This window comes from Apiospora kogelbergensis (genome assembly GCF_038363985.1).
Source record: "Apiospora kogelbergensis strain CBS 113332 chromosome Unknown utg000001l_segment0_segment0, whole genome shotgun sequence".
Taxonomy (NCBI): Eukaryota; Fungi; Ascomycota; class Sordariomycetes; order Amphisphaeriales; family Apiosporaceae; genus Apiospora; species Apiospora kogelbergensis.
The window spans coordinates 5917105-5938245 of record NW_027117418.1 but is presented as its reverse complement, the minus strand read 5'-3'; the positions used below and the strand labels follow the sequence as shown (position 1 = coordinate 5938245).

At 53.6% G+C, this 21141-nt stretch overlaps 4 protein-coding genes across 4 annotated transcripts; 3 read left to right on the top strand and 1 right to left on the bottom strand.

The window, feature by feature from the left end:
• Positions 1–2131: 2131 nt before the first annotated feature.
• Positions 2132–4445, top strand: PG998_001911 (transient receptor potential ion channel; the record flags this gene model as incomplete). The annotated part of the gene is made up of 2 exons (XM_066868729.1): positions 2132–4022; positions 4084–4445. 2 exons carry the CDS (start codon positions 2132–2134, stop codon positions 4443–4445), a joined length of 2253 nt encoding a protein of 750 aa, XP_066737144.1.
• Positions 4446–5097: 652 nt separating this feature from the next.
• PG998_001910 (uncharacterized protein) lies at positions 5098–6828 on the top strand (the record flags this gene model as incomplete). Its single annotated transcript, XM_066868728.1, has 2 exons — positions 5098–5223; positions 5302–6828. 2 exons carry the CDS (start codon positions 5098–5100, stop codon positions 6826–6828), a joined length of 1653 nt encoding a protein of 550 aa, XP_066737143.1.
• Positions 6829–7152: 324 nt separating this feature from the next.
• On the top strand, positions 7153–8809 carry PG998_001909 (uncharacterized protein; the record flags this gene model as incomplete). The annotated part of the gene is made up of 7 exons (XM_066868727.1): positions 7153–7191; positions 7278–7388; positions 7687–7718; positions 7811–7845; positions 7920–7974; positions 8044–8110; positions 8177–8809. 7 exons carry the CDS (start codon positions 7153–7155, stop codon positions 8807–8809), a joined length of 972 nt encoding a protein of 323 aa, XP_066737142.1.
• Positions 8810–9745: 936 nt separating this feature from the next.
• On the bottom strand, positions 9746–13586 carry PG998_001908 (uncharacterized protein; the record flags this gene model as incomplete). Its single annotated transcript, XM_066868726.1, is given in 7 exon segments — positions 9746–11912; positions 11927–12170; positions 12223–12350; positions 12408–12478; positions 12498–13045; positions 13128–13223; positions 13337–13586. 7 exon segments carry the CDS (start codon positions 13584–13586, stop codon positions 9746–9748), a joined length of 3504 nt encoding a protein of 1167 aa, XP_066737141.1.
• Between the last annotated feature and the right edge of the window lie 7555 nt (positions 13587–21141).

Below are 21141 nucleotides of genomic sequence, written 5' to 3'. Positions count from 1 at the left end.
AAGGGCGGGTCGTGTAATCCGTCAGCTGTTACTTACGTGAGGGAGAAGGGAGTACTCCATACCTAGCCACCACATAGCGCAATTTCACGTTTACGTTCCTGCCGGATAACTAATCTTGGAATCCTACTGAGATGCTAAAAATAAGTTGGGTCGCAGCAATGGTATAACCGTGTACCTGGGCATTTGATGAGGCGATGGCGGTCTTTGCTAGGCGTACGACATAAGCCTTGGTTGGTTTGATTAGAGACGGAACAATATGCAACCTCAGGCCAGATCCGGGCGATCTCATCATCTCATCATCTCATCGTCTCGTGCATCTCTGAGTTATCGGATTGGTGGATTGGTGGAATTACATAGTCGCAAGAGCCGCTCTTTATCCGATGTTGGACACGGGTGGCGGAGACCTTCTCGAATGCCCGGGCGAAGGGTTTGACACGCTGACACGTAGGGAAGGGCTGGCAAACAAGTTTTCGGTGCTCCCTGGCCATTTGAGGATGCTTGCGATGATGGTATTAGTATTTGCATTGACTTGGGTCATGCTCAGCCTCCTTGTCCCCCATCGACCTCTTGGGTCGACGCGCAAGATTAGTGGAAAGGAACCCCACATGCAATGTCGTCTGCGTGCGTGGACATTTCACTCTTCAATGTGCTCTGCCAGAACTCTGCTTCATGTGAACTAGAAGCATTGGGTCACTGCCGATCCGTTGCTACCTTGCGACATGGCAGTTCTCTCCAGCTAGATCGATCAACCCGTCGCTTATCCTTTTCTGTCCCTGTTGATTGACGCATGTTGGCAGAAAAGCAGGTTGGGCCTCCAAGGCACTGGGTCCGGTCCAGTCCAGGGCTCAGCCAGCCAGGGTCTCGAAGTGCCAAGTGCCCGCCCCCATCTCGGCTCCCTCATTCCTCATTCCTCATCTGCCTCCCCCTTCTGCCCCCCTGCCGGTCGTTTCAAAAGGAGCTGGTCAGTGTCTAGCCCGCCTAGCCCGCCCGCCTAGCCCGCTCCTCTCGCATCCTCTCTCCGACCATGCCCGCCAACCAGAGCGCTAGGTGCCCTAGTTTGTGGCAGCGGCTTCCCTGCCTACCTGCCTGTCCCAAACAGTTGTCTGACAAGGGGCTGGCCGCCTCCGAGCCGGGGGTCCAAGGACGGGGTCCCACGAACGAACCACATCGTCCCCCGTACGCAGACGAAGATGTGCATGCGCGTTCGATTTGATAGCGTCAGGGGGGATTTGCTCGCAACCACCTGCTGGCTGGTCTTGGATCTGGCACATCTTGGACCACCGCCTGGCCCATGGGCAGCTGTCGCTCCGTATCTTGCTTTTGATTCTTCACCAACCATTTTCCCTTCGCTGACCCCTTCGCTTGGCCCCCGGGCTGTCTATCCCACAACCACACACCCTTTCTCTCTCTTTTCCCACATACATACCAAACAAAGTCAGGATCCCTCTCCACACCATTCACTCATTCAACCCTCTTCGTTTTTCTTTCGATGGACCGAGACCGACTTTGAACCGATCGATAATTCTCCTCGTTTCACCTATGCGCCGTGGCCTGTCTCGTCTTCGCTCCAAACATCGTCGACCACCACTCTAGTTTACCTGTGTCGACTCAACCTCTGCCACCATTGTAGACAACTACAGGCGCCCGTTTCCTTTCAAAGGCTTTTTTTTTGCCTCTTCTTTCCAGGTTGACCCTCGGCCTCTTTCGCCCTTCTTTCTCTTGACTAGCACGCTGTCCTTCTTATCTTTGTTGCTAGTATTGTTGTGTTAGTTCTTTGTCTCTGTGTGTGTACTCTGCGAGTCTTTCTATTCTTTTCGCTTCATTACAACGGCCCCATCGCGCTTTGGACCCGACGAACAAAACCACGAACTCTTGTCCAGCATTACGCCTGGGATCGAAAAGAGAAACCACGAAAATTGTCGAGCTTCGAACTGGGTTATTTGGGTTATTACTTTTTTGAATCGATCTAAAACGACATCTTTGTAGAGCACAGTTGTCGGCCTTCTATTCTCATTTCACCACTAAACGGACAACACTCACTCACACTCTCACTCACATATATCGAATTTCCTTGGTACGTTAAGCGACGTAGTGCGCCAGAAAGAAGAGAAAAACATAAACGAATTTTACCATGGCCCGGTCAGGCTCAAGGTGGAATCTCAGGCGGGCGGCGGCGGTATGGGCGGCAGCGCTGGCGGTGGGCGTGGTGGGAGACCAAATCTTGACGGCAAACGACTTCAGCAACTGCAAAACGACGAGCGACATCGTGGTCACCAAATCCAACATGCAGTACAACAACGACGCCAAAAAGGTCACCTTCGACGTGCTAGGAACGAGCAACAAGCGTCAAAATGTCACCGCTCTCTTGAAAGTCGTGGCATACGGCCAGGAGGTGTACGCCAATAGCTTCAACCCGTGCGAAGCCAAGACGTATGTCGAGCAGCTATGCCCTGTACCTTCGGGCACCTTTGGTGCCAAGGGCAGCCAGGATATTCCCGCCGCATACACCGATATGATCCCCAGCATCGCCTTCCAGATTCCCGATATTGCCGCCATGGCAACACTGCAACTGAAGGCTTTGGACGGCGGACAAGACGTTGGCTGCATTCAGTCTCAGGTTTCGAACGGCAAGACAGCCAGCCTCCCGGCCGTCTCATACATTGCGGCCGGTGTTGCTGGCGCTGCCTTGGTATTGTCCGGCGTGTCCGCAGCCGGTTCGGCGCTCTCAGGTGCTGGAGCGGCTTCCGGTGCTGGCGGAGCGGGAGGAGCGCCAAGTCCTAGTTTCACCGAAGTCTTTGGCGTCTTCCAAGGATTCGCTATGAACGGCATGATGTCGGTCAACGTCCCGCAGGTCTACCGCAGTTTCTCCAAGAACTTCGCATTCTCCACGGGTCTCATTCCCTGGACCCAGATGCAGATGTCGATTGACAACTTCCGAAACTCGACCGGAGGTAACCTAACGGAGGACGGCGTCCAGTTCCTGAAGAATGCGACCCTCGTGTTCCCCGATGGATCCTCGAACAGCGCCAACAGTTCCCTCCTCAAGCGAGGCATGGAAGAGTTCGCACTTGCTCTTCGCCAGATCGAGACTGTCTCGAGCCCTACGACGACGACGAATGAAACCGCTAGCTCAACGGAGTCGACGATCCGTTCTGCTGTATCCGGCATCTCAGGCTATGTGCAGATGCTCAGTGTGCCAAAGTCCAACACATTCATGACGGTTCTCCTTATTGTCGCTATTGTTATTGGAGTTATCGTGGTTGGCATTCTCTTGGTCAAGGTGGTGTTGGAGTTCTGGGCTCTGTTTGGCAGCTTCCCCCAATCTCTGACGGGGTTCCGTAAACATTATTGGGGCTCTATTGCCCGAGCTGTGACGTCGCTGATCATGCTGCTCTACGGTATTTGGGTCCTTTACTGCGTCTTCCAATTCACACATGGCGACTCGTGGGCTGCGAAGGTTCTGGCAGGTGTGACGCTGGCTCTCTTCACGGCCATTCTGGCGTTCTTCTCCTACAAGATTTGGAGTACAGCCAAGAAGCTGAAGAACGCCGAGGGCGACTCGACCGGACTTTACGACGACAAGGATATCTGGGTCAAGTACAGTCTGTTTTACGAATCCTATCGAAAGGATTACTGGTGGATTTTCGTCCCGACCATTGTTTACATGTTCGCCAAGGGCTGCTGCCTTGCTGCCACGGACGGACACGGCATGGTTCAGACCATTGTGCAGCTTATTATTGAAGGCCTGATGTTCATCATGCTGCTTTGGAGTCGACCGTACGAGCGCAAGTCTAGCAACTGGGTCAACATCTCGATCCAGACCGTTCGAGTCCTCTCTGTCGTCTGTATCTTGGTGTTCGTCGAGGAGTTTGGCATCCAACAAACCACCCAGACGGTTACGGGCGTCGTTCTTATCGCGATCCAATCCGCCCTTACCGGCATTCTTGCAATCCTTATTGCCTGGAATGCCCTTGTTGCCTGCTGCAAGGAGAACCCTCATCGCAAGCGTAGAAAGGAGATGGGTAAGTCGACGTAGAGCATACTGGCAAGTCGTCGAACAAACTTACTGACCAGCGTCTACAGAGAAAATGCAACGCGAAACGGATGCGCTCACTCCCCTCGATGCGCGCAACTCGCTGCTCATCGACCGTAAGCAGACGAACGGCAGCACGACCTTTTCTATGTCGGATCACGTCCAGGAGGTGAAACAGCCACTGGCGCGCAACACGTCTCCCGATCGCTATCTCGCGGCCGAGCCTGCCAACCCTTACAGCAATGCGGGTTTCAACACGTTCCGCCCTCTGACACCCAGCACGCCGCTCAATGGCCGCGACGAGGAGCGGCTGATCGGCGGCGCTGCTCCCATGGGCCGCGAACCGACCCTACCCAACATGGGAGGCGGTGGCGGCTACGGCAACAACGGTTACGCCCCCTACCGGTACTGAAGAGATTGCTATGTCTAGCAAGATGTCGGAACAATCCTTGGCAAATTACGAACTTAACGACATGATGGATGGGTATCATATATAAGTCTACACATTCGTTTAAAGCATATGCATACGCTGTATTAGTACGGAAACATAGGGAGAAGAGGGAGAGGACGGCGCAGTAGAGGAAAAGCGGTGGATAGGGGCGGAAGACTGTGTGTGTGTGTGGAGGGCGTGGGGTGGGTGTAAAATAATGGCGTCAGGGTACATTCCATCCGAAAGGACTTGAAGGCGTTTTGCTGTCTTGTCCGTCCTAGTAAATAACCAGTATTACAGTAAATTAGCACACATTACCCTAACAATCATCATTATCCTGACCAAACTCAAATCTTCACCACGGATGATGTGCTTCCTTGCCATTCTCCAATCTGAAACCATAATCCGACAAGAGACCCCAGGCACAGGGGGCAGGGGAGTGTGGGGGAGCCGGTTAGGGACAATCTCAGCCACATCTCTATGAAGATGCAAATGTGGCTTGAGCTCCAAACTCAACCATGTCATTGATCCATGTGTATATACATATACATATATACCTACACATGGGCAGACAAGTCACCTAATGACTTGATACCTCCATACCCCCAACCACAACATATCTCCCGCCATTGCGATGAGGGCATCTTGGGTGCGAAGCCTCCCTGGTCTGCAGGCTAGGCGCCTTCGAGGACCCGCCATTTCTATCGCTCGGCGATCGCTTCATCAGCTGAGTATCGCCGTCACTGGCAAGCCGTCTAAGGTGAGAGGAACCTCACCCACCACGAGAACGTCAGCCTAAACCAGACAGGGCGCTGTGATTGACTCGCTCCGACGCCAGTTGGAGCTCTCGGGCCACGACACGGGCGTGTCGGAGGGGGCTGCTGCTCATGATGTTGATCACACGACACAACAGAGCACCGCCGTAATTCTGGCGTCGCCCGAGTTTGCGTCGTGGTCCGAGGATCAGGGGTTCATGTCCCAGCTGCTGGCCGCTCTCCACCAGCAACAGAGGCGACTAGGAGGAGACACGGGGGCAGCGGCAGGAGGCGAATCACACATGGATGTGCTGTTCGGCGTGACAGATGGTATCGTTGATCCGTCTCGTTCATATGGCAAGCCTCAGCCGGGCCTGTCGATTCTCTACGGAGGTACTGCTTCACTGCTGCCTTCGTTGTGGAAGCAGCAGGACAAGGCTGGTACCGCTAGCAATAGCGCTGGCGATGCGGACAGGGCTTCTTCGCTCGTGTTCACCAATGTCAAAGACAAAGACGGGCTCCATGCCGAAGGCCCAGCGAACCTTTCCCCCGAAGTCACCCTTCCGTTGGCAAACACCATTTTCCAGAACGGCCGTCGCTCTACGCTACTTGCTAGTCGGTGGTCATTGCCGAACTCTGCCGCAAATCACAACAACAACACAGTGGAGTTGAGCCGGCTGCAGGAGAAGTCGCAGCAAGAGATCGTTTGCCTGCAAGGGTCGAGAAGGGTACCGCCGCGCATCCCCTTGATGCCCCTGGCGCCGGCGAGGAAGATCGTGGCGGGCCTGGGCAACATTGTCCGCCAGGTCGAGATGGACGGCGTAGCCTCGCCCGCGTCGAGAGAGCTCGAGATTCTGATCCCGCAAATGTTGGAGAAGAGGGCAGCTCAGGCCCAAGACCAGGTCCAGGCGCCCAGGCCCATAGGGGTGTGGGCGTGGGTCATTCCAGAGTCCTGGGTCAAGCGCTATAAGCTGGCGAGCGACGTCAAGCCTTATCATGGTAACCAAGACGAGAAGGAGTGGCAGCTGGTGGTGGACAATCTCGGAAGGTACGAAGAGCTGTTGGACCTTCGCAGCCGGTTGCATAAGATTCGTAAGTCTAGAGAGTTCTATTTTCTCGTCATGCGCTACTGTTTGTTTACTGACTACTGGGGCTTGTCTGGATGGACAGTGAGCGGCGGTGGTGGTTGGGGTGCCAAGCAAGGCCTCCTGTCACTGGACCCGGAGACGACGTACGCGGCGCCGGAGCAAGACGACATCGACTCGTTCATCAGGGCATTCGAGGAGCGCAACAGCCGGGGCAATGGGCAGACTTCATCGGCCTCGGGGGGCATCGTGGCACCCGGGTCGTACATGCTGTTCTGCGCCGAGCCTCAGCACATGGACGAGTCTCCAAGCGACTCGAAATTTGCGCTGGCGGTTGCCCCCAAGAGCGAGGAGCTGGAGCTCCCACCAAAACCAGACTCGAGCGCGGAGAAGGACGGGGAAAAGGTGGAAGTGCGGCTGGGACAGTTCGGTGCGGCGTCGAGCACGGGACTGTACGTGAGCGAACCCTGGCTGGGCTACGCCACCAAGATCGACGCGCCGCACAGCGTGCTCTCGTGGCGCTGACCGGTTTGCCCTGTTTGCACGTATGTTTGTAGATGCTTGCATACTGGCAACCCATTCTGGGGAGAAGGGAGAAGGGAGAAAGGAGAAAGAAAGAGCTTCCAGGGGAAATGCCCCACTTTCCACTGTCCACTGTCTCGAGCTCTCTCACCTCTCGCGCGGGGACCCATAGAAACCCAATTAATGCATACATACATACATACATGCATACATGCATACTTCCTTCCTTCCTTCCTTCCTTCCTCCCGTACTTGCATCTCCCTCGCTCTCTCTTCCTCTCTTCCCAATCCGACTTCAACCTCCAAACCCATCCAGAAGAAACAGACCATGGATCGCAGTCTCGACGAAATCGTTGCTGATTCCCAGGTGCGTTCGCTCGCCTCTCATCCCACCCTCGGCAGCGCGACAAGCTCCCTGGAATGCAGGCTAACTTGATCCCGCGTCTCCCACAGCACAAGAAGCGCGGCCCCCGACCCCGTCGCGGCGGCAATGGCGGAGGCAGAGACCGAGACAACGGTCGCCTGCGCGAGCGAGACTCTTACCCTCGCGATGGCGTCAGAAAGGTACCTCGCCGTCCCCTAATGCACTCGCGGCCTCTTCCTGCTTGCTAACCCTCGCTCTTCGTCGACCACAGGTGGATTAAACTCCTATCTCTCCTCCCCGTTTGAATCTATCCCTCGAAACGAACACCCCTCCAATCTTCATTCGCTCTGTCGGAACACCTAGCTTCCAACCCGAACAACGCGGCGGGCTTGCACCATGTCAACAACCGAAGAAGACGTGGACCTCGAGGGAGAGCAGAGAGAATAACAACACCCCGTTGAATGCCCGGCTAACCAGCGCTCTCGTTCTGCGACACAGTCAACTAGAGACGATTCGCGCCAGATGGACTCGTAAGACAAAGCCAAGCCCTACACTCAATCCTCGACCCTGGCAAGCAAATCAGACCAAACGAGAAAAGCTGACAGGACTGGTGCCGCTTTAGGGAATGGGTCCACGATAAGTTCGAGGACGCCGGCTGTACGTAATCATCTACTCTTCTGCTGTTGCCCGACGACAGCCAACAACTCATGGCTGACTTCTATCTCGGACAGCCTTCGGTGGACGGCCTCGCGGCTCTCGCAACCGCTCTCCCGGTCCTTCATCATCGTTCGTCTACTCGCTTGCCTCTCATTATACTAAGTCACCCACTCGCTAACCGACCCTCGGTTCGAATAGTGATACGCGCGGTACCAAGGTCAAGATCGACAATTTGCACTACGAATTGACCCAAGAAGACCTCGAGGTAAGTCACGAAAGTGACCTTTTCCCCCGCGAGTCTAATCGGTGGCTAATGCGCATGGACTTTCAGGGCCTCTTTGGCAAAATCGGGCATGTCATTAAGGTCGAGCTTCTTTACGACCGCGCCGGACGCTCGGAAGGAACTGCCTACGTGACATACAACCGCAGTGACGATGCGAGGGCTGCTATTCGCGAATTCGATGGCGCCAACGCCAAAGGCCAGCCCATTCGCCTGTCCATCGTGCCTCAAGCTTCCAGGCGCAACCCGTTCGAGTCGGCCCACATGCCCGGCCGATCCCTGGCCGACAGGATAACGGTCCCTTCAGGACGTTCTCGCTCATTGTCGCCCAATCGCTACTCGAACAGGGATAGAGATGTCGACCGCTACGTGCCCGGCGGACGATCCGGCGGTCGGTCGCGCAGCCCCATGCGTCGCAACCGCCGAGGAGGCGATGGTGGTCGCGGCGGAGGGGACAGGGGTCGACGACCCGGCGCACGCCGCGAGGCCAGGGAGAAGGAAGACCGCGCTGGCGGTGGCGATGATCGCAAAGGCCGCCAAGGTCGGCCCAAGAAGACAGCCGAGGAGTTGGACGCCGAGATGGCCGATTACTTTGGCCCCGGCGAGCACGCCACGAGCGCCCCGGCTGATATAGCGCCTGCCAACGATGCGCCGGCTCTGGACGACATCGACATGATCGAGTAAAGACGAACATGACGGTGCATCATTATTGTTTATATAAGGGTTGGATGGATGTACGAGCAGCACGCGTCATAAAGAAGGAGGGATCTTGTTTTCGCGCTATTACGGTTTAGCGTCCAGATTGCATGCTTATAGAATAAGGAAGCATCAGTTCCTCTCACTTTGCATTTTGCGTCATCGTATTGTCCAAGGCAGCTTTGTTTGAGCACAGTAGCTAGCAGCATAGCTCGCCCTCGCGCATTTCGTGCTACTTTCTTTCCGTAACTCGAGTCTGTGCTGCTCATGTGATGGGAAGCTTCTCGAGATCATGCAATGGTATAAGCATGGCATATGAATACGGCATCAGAACCCTCAGGATCTAAGCCTCGCAAAACAGTTGTATAACGTTATACTAATAACTATAAGTGGTATCTAAAGACACAGGCTAAAAAGGGGGGTGTATGTGTGTCGTGGCAGAAAGAAGTAATTGTCGTCCAAAGTAGTAGCAATAGTCGTAGGTGAGATAGTGTGGGTGTCGTTTTGTTCATTTATATAATCGTGCTGATCGATAATATTCAGTCGATTCGTCCTCAGCCGTCATCATCGTCGTCTTCGTCGCTGTTTCGTCCCGTCTCATCTCCTTTTTCTCACAAGGCGGAGAAGAAACAAGTGACTTCCGGTCCCCCCTTTCGTTCGTCCTCTCGCTCGGCCGCTTCTCATCGTATCAATTACAACGAACCAGAAGAACGCTAAGCGTGTTTCCTTCTTGGTTCTTCCTTTCCATCCCTTTCACCTGTGGTAAACCAAACTTGATATCATGGTCCCCCCTTGTAGGTAAGCCTCCCGTCCGTTTCAATGATCTTGGCGGGCCCCTTTTCTTTCCCTTTCTTCGTTTCGTCATATCTTCAAATGATGCTCGTCTCAATTCAGTACTTCTCCCCGTCAGAATCGACGTCCATTCTATCGCCCCCTGCACTGCTGGCAGTCGCAGTCGCAGTCGCCAGCCCCCTGCTCTGCTGGCTCTACGGCAGGACTGGCTTTCTCGTCATCACCAAGCCGGCTCCGTTCGTCCGAGTCCTCAGTCGCAACGCGGATCGTCTTCTCCTCTACCGCCTTGCTGCTGGGCGTCGAGGCGCCGCCGGCGCTACCTCCCTCTTTGGGAGGCGGGTTGGGTGTCGTGGGCACGATAACATTCAGGACGCAGTCGTCGAGATGCTCGTAAAACTCTTGTGCCGTCGCGAAGCGCGTCTGACAGATGGAGCATTTGGCGTCGCCGCCACCGCGAGAGCTGTTGCCTGTGATGATCATCTTACGGCTGTTAGGTGGCGTCTGTTCCACGTTGTGGACGGCCGTGAGATGACGTTTGAAGACATCGGCCCTGTTGAAGGCCTTCTCGTACGCCGTGCCAGGGCCCGGACAAAATGGACACACCATGGTTCCCTTGTAATGGGTAAGAGCATGCCGGTTCTTGTCGTATTTTCTGGCAAACCCCTTGATATGATACTCGCACGTCTCAATGGGACATTTTTCGGGCCGCTCCTCTTGATGAGTTAACATGTGTGCCGCCAGGTCCTTGAAAACTCGGCCACAATCAGGATGCGGGCACTTGTTTCTGTTGTCCTCCATCTTGGGTGCTATAGGACTACTGCTGTGCATTGCACTTTCTAGCGAAGGCGCTATTGACGGAGCGAGCAGAGGGCCCTGAGGGGGCGGAGGGGCGGGTGCAAGACGTGGCGCTTCTAGGTACGAGGGCTGTCTCGGCAGCGCGAACTCTTCCACCATCCTGGCATCGCTCTCTTCATCACCGCTGTCACTGTCGTTTTCGTTGCTCACATCGATGGACTGCCGTACTTCTCGCATCCAGTCTTTCAATATGGTCATGGGAGGCCAGTCTCCGCTCGCCTTGCCGCCCCGGTGTGGATTGAAATGCGCCCGTCGCAAATGAGCGGCGGCGTTGTAGTATGCACCGTACCGCTTCTGCGTGACACAGGCTTTGCATTTGGCAAGCGGAATCACGGGCTGAGGTGAGGCTGGACTGTGGCTTTGTGGCTCTGTGCAAACCCATCTCTTGACGAGGGCAGCGTGCTTGGCATCCGTATGCCTCCTTAACTCATGTTCTCCGCGGAATCCTTCGGGATACTCGTTGCATTTGGTGCAGTACACGCGACGCAGAGGTGGCCGGTGATACGACGTCCTTAGTTTGCTGGGAGAGACCAGGCCTCTGGCTATGGCTCGCGTGAAGGCTGGGCTTTCTCCAACCGTATGCCTCCGGGCAGGCTCCAGGCCAAACAATGGTCCGCCTCCTGCCTCGGCTTCGGCCCTGTGGTGTCCCCAAGCCTCGATTGGTCGCCATTCCGGGACGGGTTTCCGTGGCTCGCCAAGCTGAGTCGCAACAGCCGGCGTCTGGTATGACACGGTTCGATAAATTGGTGTTCGCTGCCTGAAGAAGCCATTAAATCCAATATTGTCAATCAGGTACCCGCTACCTAATCCAAGTAAGAAGTCTTTCGATGAGCGGATCCCCCATGGTTGCCACTCATCTTTGCGAATGGCACCCGATGTCGCCGCAAACAGGAACTTATCGCTGTCATCCATCTCCACCCCTGAATCATCGAGTATCATGGGGGTCGACCAAGCAAAGACACTGACGAGAATCTTGTAGACACTATGCATCGCTGTTGCACCTGTCGGCATAGGCATCGATGACGGGGCGTGAGCAGAGCCCCCACGAGAAGGAGTAGAGATCAAATCCGCCAGAATTGTTCGCACGATACTGAAGATGCACAAGGACAAGAAAACCGCCAGCCAACTCTTTGGCTCCGTCAGCACTCTGCGAATTGTGCTGCTTTCGAAGGACTGCAGGAACTGCGTCATGCAGTTATATATCAGTCGATTTCGTCCGTCGTAGTCGATGTCCTCGGGAAGAAGTTGTGCGTTTGCCATGTTAACATCCGTTCTGATGGATGGTTCGGTCTGTTGCAGATCGTAAAACAGAATCTCCCTCAAGAGCAACTTTGCCCGGTAAAGCACGGGGTATGTTTGCTTTTCCAGCTCTCGGTTGGGCGACAGATAACCACTCAACTTGAACAACTCCCAAAATCGGAATGGTATGCCTTCGGCGTTCCAGCTAGCGGCGAGGACTTTGAGGACCGGGGAGCTCGATCAATGGGGTCTTTCGAGTAGGCTGCAGTGGTAGGATTCGCTATTGGCAAAGAAGCCAAGTCCTCTGTCCACCAGAATCCATCATCAAAGTCGAGATGCGACTTGACCAAGTCTGACATGGCAGGGCTGACAATGTATGTGCGCTCCAGGTACTCGTTCATGTTACGGCGTCGCGCCATAGGAGACGTCACGGGAGTTTGAACTTGTCTTGGCGAGAGAATTTCTGTAGACAACATCAGCAAGTCATTCCATTTGAGCGCTCAAATCGAACTTACCCGGCAGCATGTAGTCGGCCAGTGCAAGTAGAGGCCCGCGTTGACAACCTAACACGCTCCAAAACTCATCGCCAGCAGACGTCGGGGGTTCCGCGCAGAACGCACAATCATCCTGCGAATCGCACTGGCTATGTGTTAGCGGTGACTCTGAAGAGGGCAGCAAAATGCAATCATAAAAGTCTTACCGGCTTGGCTTGAACCTTACATCGAAGGCATGGCCCAGCGTCTCGAGGTAGTCGCAATTCGCCAATAGATTCTAATCGTCCGTGTCCGACTCTGCTCCGTTTGAGAGGTGGCAGGTCAATCTCAGAATCCACCGAACCTCGGTGTTGTAATGGCATGTCGCTACCAAAAGCGTACGCGACTGGTGGATCTCGTCTCTCTCTGGCCTGCGCGACGGGGGCCAAAGGGGCTAGGTTCGAGGGAACCGAAAGCCGTGGTAAGGAGACCATGGAGTTCGCCTTGAGTCGGTCTGTAGCGAAAAGCCGAGCCGTGGCTTGTTCTGGGAAAACAACGTGCGGCACGCTGTTCACCGAGAGCCCCGAGTCCCTCTTGGAAGGAATGGCGTGTTCGCGCATATGCTGGTCGCGATCCTCGAAGTTGGAAAAGCCATATATGTAATAAAGACATCGTTCGTCCCAGCATTTGAAGGAGGCCTGCGTCCTAGGAATTACCGGTAGAGTCTCCCTCATCCTCCAGCTGCGGAATACGGGGTCATAGAATGATACATTCTTCTCCAACCAGTTACCATACTCGGGCGGAGCATCGCTCTGGGCAGGGAGCCTCAAGGCCTCGAGAAAGTTGGGGTCAAGGAGATCCAAACCTATTCGGACCGGTGCACGTCTTAGATGATGAAATCCCACGGAGACGGTTTTCTCAAACAAAAACAAAAGGTCGATTCTCACCTTGATCGGTCAATGAGCTCTCAATGCATTCGCATTTGTACTGCAGCGCTCGAGCTTCCTCGGCATCTGATAGGGGCCGTATGGCGGTGGCGAGATCTTGTAAAGTGTTAATGAAACGGAAAACCTGACAGTGGAATTTCGCCGACAAGCCTGGATTTATACTTGGGTACAAATATGTGTATGATGCGGATAGAGAGCGTGGGACTGACTTTGGTTTTCTGCATATGCCTCAAGTGCCCGAAGCTTGTGCCGCAGCATGTCAAGCTCGAGTCTGCTGTGAGGATCATGTTTGGCAGGAAGGAGGGCAGCTAGCTTGGCCTGGATGGCAGCTTGCTGTTCGAATAAACTTCTTATCGTGGGGTCTAGAGACGGGTCAAAGGCTGATGCGACCGGAGTGTCGAGACTCTGAGAGCCGCGACCATCATGTCGAGGCTCGGCTGGATAAGTGTCGGCCGCCATTTCTCCCTCTCTTCTTCTCTCTCATAATACGCTGGCGGTTATGCTCTCCTGGAGTCGGGTTTCTGTTTTTGTTTGTTTAATTTGCTGTCTATATGCCCAGGAGTATGCTTTTCTCTGGTCTGGTCTGGTCTGGTCTGGTCTTCTCTTTCACTGTCTCTTTTCTTCTCTCCGCCTCTTACCCTCCTTCACTCACACGTTGCACGTCTCAACTCGAGGGCGCGCACCCAGGCGGGGAGCTGACCTTTTGGAGCGCATCAACTGCTGATTAGTAAGAATAAGTTATCAGGATTTCCCAGATACATGATCAACAAATATACACACAAGAACACAACACCGACATATAAAAGAAAGAAGAAGCAAAAAGGGTCGAAGTCGGTAGCAGCTGAGTGGCTTGTGGCAAAAGATCAAGATGGGGTCGAGGGAGAGGGAAAGTAGCAGTAAGAACAGCCTACGAAGAAACACAATATGCAACCCGCACCGCCTCATAGAGAGCCGTGGGAGGATAAACAGCCAATAAGGTGGAAATGGAGAGCAGAACCGTACGACTCCGGTTCAATGTGGGGGTGATGGGGGAACCTTTTTTTTTTTTCTTTTCTCTAATTCCCCCTTGGGTTGCAGCAATTTCTCGGGCTCGAAGTAAATCGAGGTAAATTGCGAACTTGTCACGATTCGGGAAGTATTAGTAGTAATGGGATAATTAGACGGGACAGGACAGGACAGGGCCAGGAGGGAGGCAGGCAGGGCAGGCAGGGCAGGCAGGACCGGCCAGGATAGGACAGGACAGGGTCAGCAGGGCAATTGGCGGAAGGAGGGAAAGTAAGGCCAGCGATAGGTGGGGCGGGCAGCAAAAGACCAGACCAAAACAGGCCAGCATCCCATCCCTCAGATCAAATTCAATTCCGTCCCATCGACGAGCGCACACACACACACACACACAAACAAACAGAAACACAGCTTACTTACATATTTGGTTACTAACACCCAGCTGGCAGGGGAGGAGGCAGGAGGCAGGAGGCAGGAGGCAGGAGGGACACGGTTGAGAGAGACAGACGGACAGACGACAAGGATACATAGACACTGCATGAGCGTCGAGGGAAGTGATGGCGGCAGTTGGCCACCACTATGTTTCTGGAGGTAGAGCAAGGTAGGTAGGCGGCTACACGTGCACAGCCGGTACATGGCGACAGACAGACAGACAGACATCGAGTCGAGACAAGACAACAGGCAAGCAACGCAGCATGCATCTCAGCTACGCCTCCGGTTTTGTCAGTCCCGATTGACGGATACATCCACAACCACAATATCCTACGTTACCCACAGTACTTCCCAAACGATACACCAGCCCCAGCCCAGCTCCGATGTGAACCCACAGGGCAGGCCAGGATCTGTCTTGTTCCCGGAGCTGGGGGGGGTGGTTGGTCGGGGTCGGGGTATGTATGTCTGAGGTAGTAGGTAGCATGCAGTGTGTGCATTCGGCTGCCATCACTCCAGTCATCGGCCTCTGTGTGCAGTAGGCTGTATGCAGGCCAATGATGCTACTCTATTGTGCCGGTATCTATGCAGCTTCTTTTTCCTCAGCCAGCGCCAGTCATATCTCCATGTCAAAATCTACCTAAACCGCCTTGCTGCACGCAGGCTCGTCAGGCTTCACACGCGCTCCAAGGGAGAGAGAAAAAAAAAGAGTCGATCCGTCACGGCAGAAGCCTGTTAGCCTACAAGTACTCCGTAGGGAGGCATGATTGGTAACATGCCCGTCCGTCCAGCCATCCAGCCATCCGGCAACCCATCCACCTGCCACCCATCACATTTCTGTATGTACAGGACGGACGGGCGTGCATCCAAAAGCAACCTGGGGGGAGCCCAGACCAGACCAGAGGCCATGAGACCAGAAGATCAGAAGATCAGAAGATCGTCCACACTTCTTGTTGCTGCTGTCCGGCTGTCAAGAACCTCAAATAATATAATGGGGCGGGCCGCTTAAGCGTCTTCATAATTCATACACAAACCCCGTTTGTGGCATGTAACGGCTGATGGTTTATTTGTCCTTGGCCCCTCCCCCTTGCCCCATTGACTTCAGCCCAACAGCCAAGCTCAGGATAATTCTTGAGCTTCGTCGTCCTGTCAAAACAAGCCCTGGGACGGAAAGATGATTCAGAGGGGTGAGGCTAATCCACAAGTGGTTTGGCGCTAGTCGTAGAACTACCGCCTTCTTTTTTATTTTTTTTTATTTTTTGATAAAACAGAGACACTACCAAAACTCCAGACTCCAAACTTCATGGTGGCATGTATCAATCGAAGATAGATCTTGGCTAGGAAACGAGAAAGTACGGTGTGTTGCCACTACGTAACATAACTAGAAGACTAATCAATCAATCAATCGGTGGATTCACCCGACTGAAGCAGGACACCCTTTTCTATGATGGGGATGGTAAATCGAACTCCCTTATTCAGTCAAGGAGGTATGCACGTACTAGTCGGAGCATGTAGCAGACAAGACGTCGTTAAACCCAGCAATCCCCAGCTCTGCCCCCCAATGACGCCGCGCACATGGTTTGGGTAAGCAAGTAGTTAGCCCACCGGCTAGGCTATCCCCTTATTTCTCTCTGGCGGCTGGGCGGCCTTTCCCTTTGACCCTCAGGTAGGGAAGTGAGTGCGGTAGATGGTAGCTACATATGCAGCCATGGGAAGAAGATGGCGATCAACGACCAACGAGTAGTAGCGAGTAATACACGCTCCCGTCCGAGCCCGAGCCGCTAACTGAGCCCAACGTCCAACTCTGATTAACCTTTTTTAGGAAGAAACGCTGGTAGGAGAAGAAGGAAAAGCAAAAGAAGAGGGAAAAGGAGATGAAGAAGAAGTATCAAAACAGGGATGCCGAAACGACATTGGACAAGTCAAGTATTAGGCGGGCGGTCCTCGGATTGATAGGCTTGAAGTCTCGTGGGCAATTGTCTTTTTGATCCCGGTAGATTCAAAAACGCTCTAGGCCCCCGCCGGAGCACCCAGATAATTTGGGAGCTGAACTGAGTATGTAGAGCTGGGGAAGAGGGGGGCGAGAGGGGGAGAAAACACGCATGTACGATGTATGTATGTATTGTTTATTATTATTCATCCTCTCTTCCCACTGCCATCTTTGTGCACCTTCACACGCGGCAGGCAGATAGCCTTCTCCCATACATACTTACATCCGACGGACCATCGACGATCGACACTGGACGAGTCGTACCGATTGGCGGCGCACACGCTGAAGCTGCACCTAACTTTCCATGTTACTCTACTACTACCTGCCTGCCTGCCTTGCTGGCTGTTGAGAGGGCGTCCACCCATCTGCAGCGCCTCGCAAACCCCTCCCTTGCCCAGCGTAACGGTCGTCCCCGCCCATCGCCCAATAGGCATCTCGGACCTAGCAAACAGGATGCACAGCTTTCGCGGAGCTCCTCGACCAGTGCAAGCAGCTACAGGGGGCAGGGGGAGGGGAGGGAAGAAAGAAGAAGAAAAAGGGCGCTGAGGACGACGGACAGGGTAACCCTTCGACGAGCAGTTCCACCACAGCCCACTGAGCACTCCCATCACTACATGCATACGTCTGTACTCACTTTCGCATGGCTTGCTCGAGGGCAACGGGTTTGTTGTTGTTTAGCACCTGGTGAGTAAGGCGTTGATTACATCGCGCCACAACGAGTCGTACATAGCTCCCCCGTTTGGGTACATATGATGAATGAAGTCGACGAAACGGAAACTGGGTACTCTCTCTTTCTCTCACCCACTCACTCGGCCTCGACTTCAAGCGACAAGCGAAGCAGCTGGCGGATGTGCGGGCGAGGTTTGCGATAACTTCCGACAAAAATGAGCTGACGCCGGCGCCGATCACTGCTGGAAAGAGAACCCCTGTGTCTTAATTGCAGCTGTTAAGGCGGCCCAGATAGGCTGCTCTCGATATGAAGAGCCGAGATGCAGGCCGCGAAACCTAGCAGCTGGCGGCGATAAGGGAACGCGCGCGATAGCATACATAGCTGGTTTCGTGATTTCTTCGCTGGCTGGCTGACCAACCGGGGAATTGTGTCGCGAAATGGCGGTGATCGAAACAAGTAGGTGGTGATGCATTGTCCCATCCCATCCCATCCCATCCCATCCCATGCCCCGTCCCCAGTCCCCAGAATTTTCCCACCACGATGCACGTGAAACTCGATTCAGCTCTTACAGGTCTATGATTTCAGGCGTGAAGCAATTTTAGCACTGCCATGAGCAGGCGTCGTCCAAAGTCAGCAATACCGACGATTGTGCTCATCATCGTCTTTAGTCCGCTCATCCCGCGGTACTTTTAGCTCGATGAAGAAAAAGACGCGAAGTTGGTTTGTAAACTTTTTTGGTTTCCATCCGATCTCACTGATTAAAGCAGCAAGACCCAAGATGGGAGCTGGCTTGTATGTATCTGCACACATACCACTCTGCCACTGTCGTATCAACGCTTGCCAAGACTGCTCATGACGGTGGAAATTCACATACGTACAAGAATGGCAACACCGAAAGGCTGAGAGTACATGAGTGACTATAGGGACGTTTTCACGCACCTTGCCAAGGCGATTGATGCACGAGCTGTACGATATGCGTGTGTACAAGTAGTGGCTTGGTTCGTAATGTAGCGTCGTATCCCAGCCCCTCCCTCACTTCGAAGCAAGAAGGAAAGCCCGCCGCCTAGCCAGGCAAAGATGGGGATTATCCTCCGGCTCAGCTAGCCCGCACGCCGAGAGGTGGGTGACATCGTGGGCTTTGGAGCTAAGGTGGCATTCGCATCAAGAACTGCCGAGGTAAGCCTCCTTGTACCGCCTATCAATCCCAAAGGAAGAGAGAGAGAGACAAAGAGAGAGAGAGAGAGATACACACCCACACCCACGCTCTGTAGGGTATGTAACGTCTCGAAACGTTCACCTTGGATGCTACCATGTCATTTCGTTTCTCTCACCTCACTCCCTCGTGTTTGGCCCGAAGAAAGCCCATCCTCCCCAGCTGGGGCTGTAGTGAGGCGGACGGGGAAAATATGATACGATGAATCTACATCTAGCCAACCTAGCCAAAAAGCAAGCAAGCCGCAAGCCAGCAGCCGAATTACAAATTTCCCGCCAGGCTGGATCAAAGAAAACTTGTCTGTTCAACCCTGGGCAGCGCAACGCAACAACGGGGCAGCAGAGGACAGCTGGACGAGGCCCCCAACCACACAAAGCACAAACATGGTCTGTTTCGAGCAGGCACGTGTGTCGCGCGGCCTGGTCCCCCGGCATAAAACTAAAATAGTAGGCATTTCGACGGGCATCGCACGCCAACGCTCTTCGGATATAACGCCCTGCCTGCCCTGCCCGCTCCATGACAGATGAACGTCCGGCTGGACGAATCCATAAGATGCATAGCAAAGAAACCGCTCAGTAACCGCTGCCACATTGGCTCGCTTAAGAAAGTAGTGAAAAGGCAATGACAAAAGCCAAATGATGCGACGATTCGAAAATTAACCATGTATTTGGCCGCGCCACAGATCAAAGCGTACATAATCTAGATCAGCTGGCGGGCAAAAATGACTTTGAGCTATATTTTCAGCCTGAATCTCAATAGAGTTGGCGACTATCGCAATTGCAGCTTTCGGTGTGCAGAGAAACTGTTTGATAGTAGCTCCTGCTGGAAATACGATGATGAGAGGCAGAGGGAGAAAGGCAGAGAGACGTAGCTGATACTGTTCCTGCTACTGCACCCATCCACCATGTCTGAGGAGAAGTCAATCATGCTCGCATATCAACATGTCGTGTAGCATACTTGATACAAGCTTCTCATGCGCGTGGCATGCCGATAAGCTGCGGGACGCTTCTTGGCTTCTGTTGTGGTCAGAATTCTCGCCCTACGGATGACGAATCGAAGAGATGGCCCAGCTGTTAGAAAAATTAGTCTTGACTATTACATGTCGTACTCGTAAAGCCTATAAGTCCTCGTACAAATGATGTTTGCCCCTTATTAGATACACCCAGAAGAGCATGCAAATAAAGCATTGAGCTGGCAGGAGAACACATCCTAACTGGCTGGTTTCCAAGGTATATACACGAATACATAAGGTAGCCCAACTAGGTCATTTGAGCCTTCTCCGACTTCTTTTCCTCGTGTTGCCTCTGCATAAGCTACTCTTGTACATTGAAGCTGGCCGGAGAGGTTGACTAGTTAAGCTGCCATGGGAAAAAGAGCAATACGGTGTGACCCGAGGCGAGACAACACCCACCACCACCACCACCACCACCACCACTGCTGATGCTGGTGTTCCTGGTAGTTCGACTCTGGTACCAATCGGCCAGGAAGCCAACGAGCAGCGACTAGATATCCTCGACCTGAAATCATACGCCTTGCTGTTGGTGATATCTAACTAGCTCGTTTCTTGTAGAACATACCAATGAGGTAGAATGACCAACGCCCGACACTCACCTTCACTGGATATGTGCATATATGTCTTGTCTGGACCAGCTTCTCCCCGGATAGTCGTCTTCCATGCTCACAACCTAGCAGAAGCAGCAGCACGAGCACAACGGGGGCACGGCGTGCGAGACGCGTCCTCCCTCTTGCCCAGCCAACCACGATACAGCTCGATCTTACCCCAGATGCAGCAGCTGCGTAGCTTCACACAACTGGTATTCGCATTGTGCGCTCCTGCGGCACCGTCTCCGTGTCCTCCCCCATGCTCCGGGCGGTGGTGCTAAAACGTGCACTCCCCTACAAGTGAAATATGCTCGTAGCCGTTCTACACGAACGTGCTGACGATGCACGTTGATCTGATCTCCTCCATTGTCGTGCGTGTGTAGAGTGTAAGCAAGTAAGACGAAGAGAAAGAAGACCAATAACTGCCATCGGCGTTGGAGGCGTGTTGTTGTCTGATGGTTATAACGGTAAGCTACAGTCGCCAACCACCCCCTACCCCCTTTCACCATTGTTAAGCATACTTACTGCCTACCTTCAAGATACACTGCCAATCGATCACCCCAAGTTCCGTTCCAGGATCAACAGCAATTTTGAAGGTTGCATTCACGCAGCAAGTGTGCGGAAGTTCATAGTTATCTTGGGCATTTCGATCCACCATCCACCCCCTTCTCCATTCCTTTTCTAACCACCATAGAAAGCTGATGATGCATGGGAACCGAGCAGCACATACAAAACAGCCTTGTTGCCATGTGTAACAACAAAGTGATTCACACGAGGAGAAAGGTAGGATGGAATGGATCGACCCGAGCTCTCTGCTCAACATCAGCATTTAACACTTACCCAACCCTTCGCCGCAGACAAAGAGCACGTCCTAATAATAATAGCAATATGTTGCTTGCTTTAATTCCTATTGGACATCCATTGAGTTTAACAACGGAAGTACTAAGTAAGTCTATAGTCGAACGCTACGGGTCGTTTGTTGAAAAACAATGTGCACTCCCGATGCTAATGCCGCTCGCCAAAACGCAGTAGATAGTTGATAATAGTTCGGCACGCTTCATGTCTCTGCCCTTTTCTTCTTTGCTTTCTCGCTTCCTTTCTCTTCTCC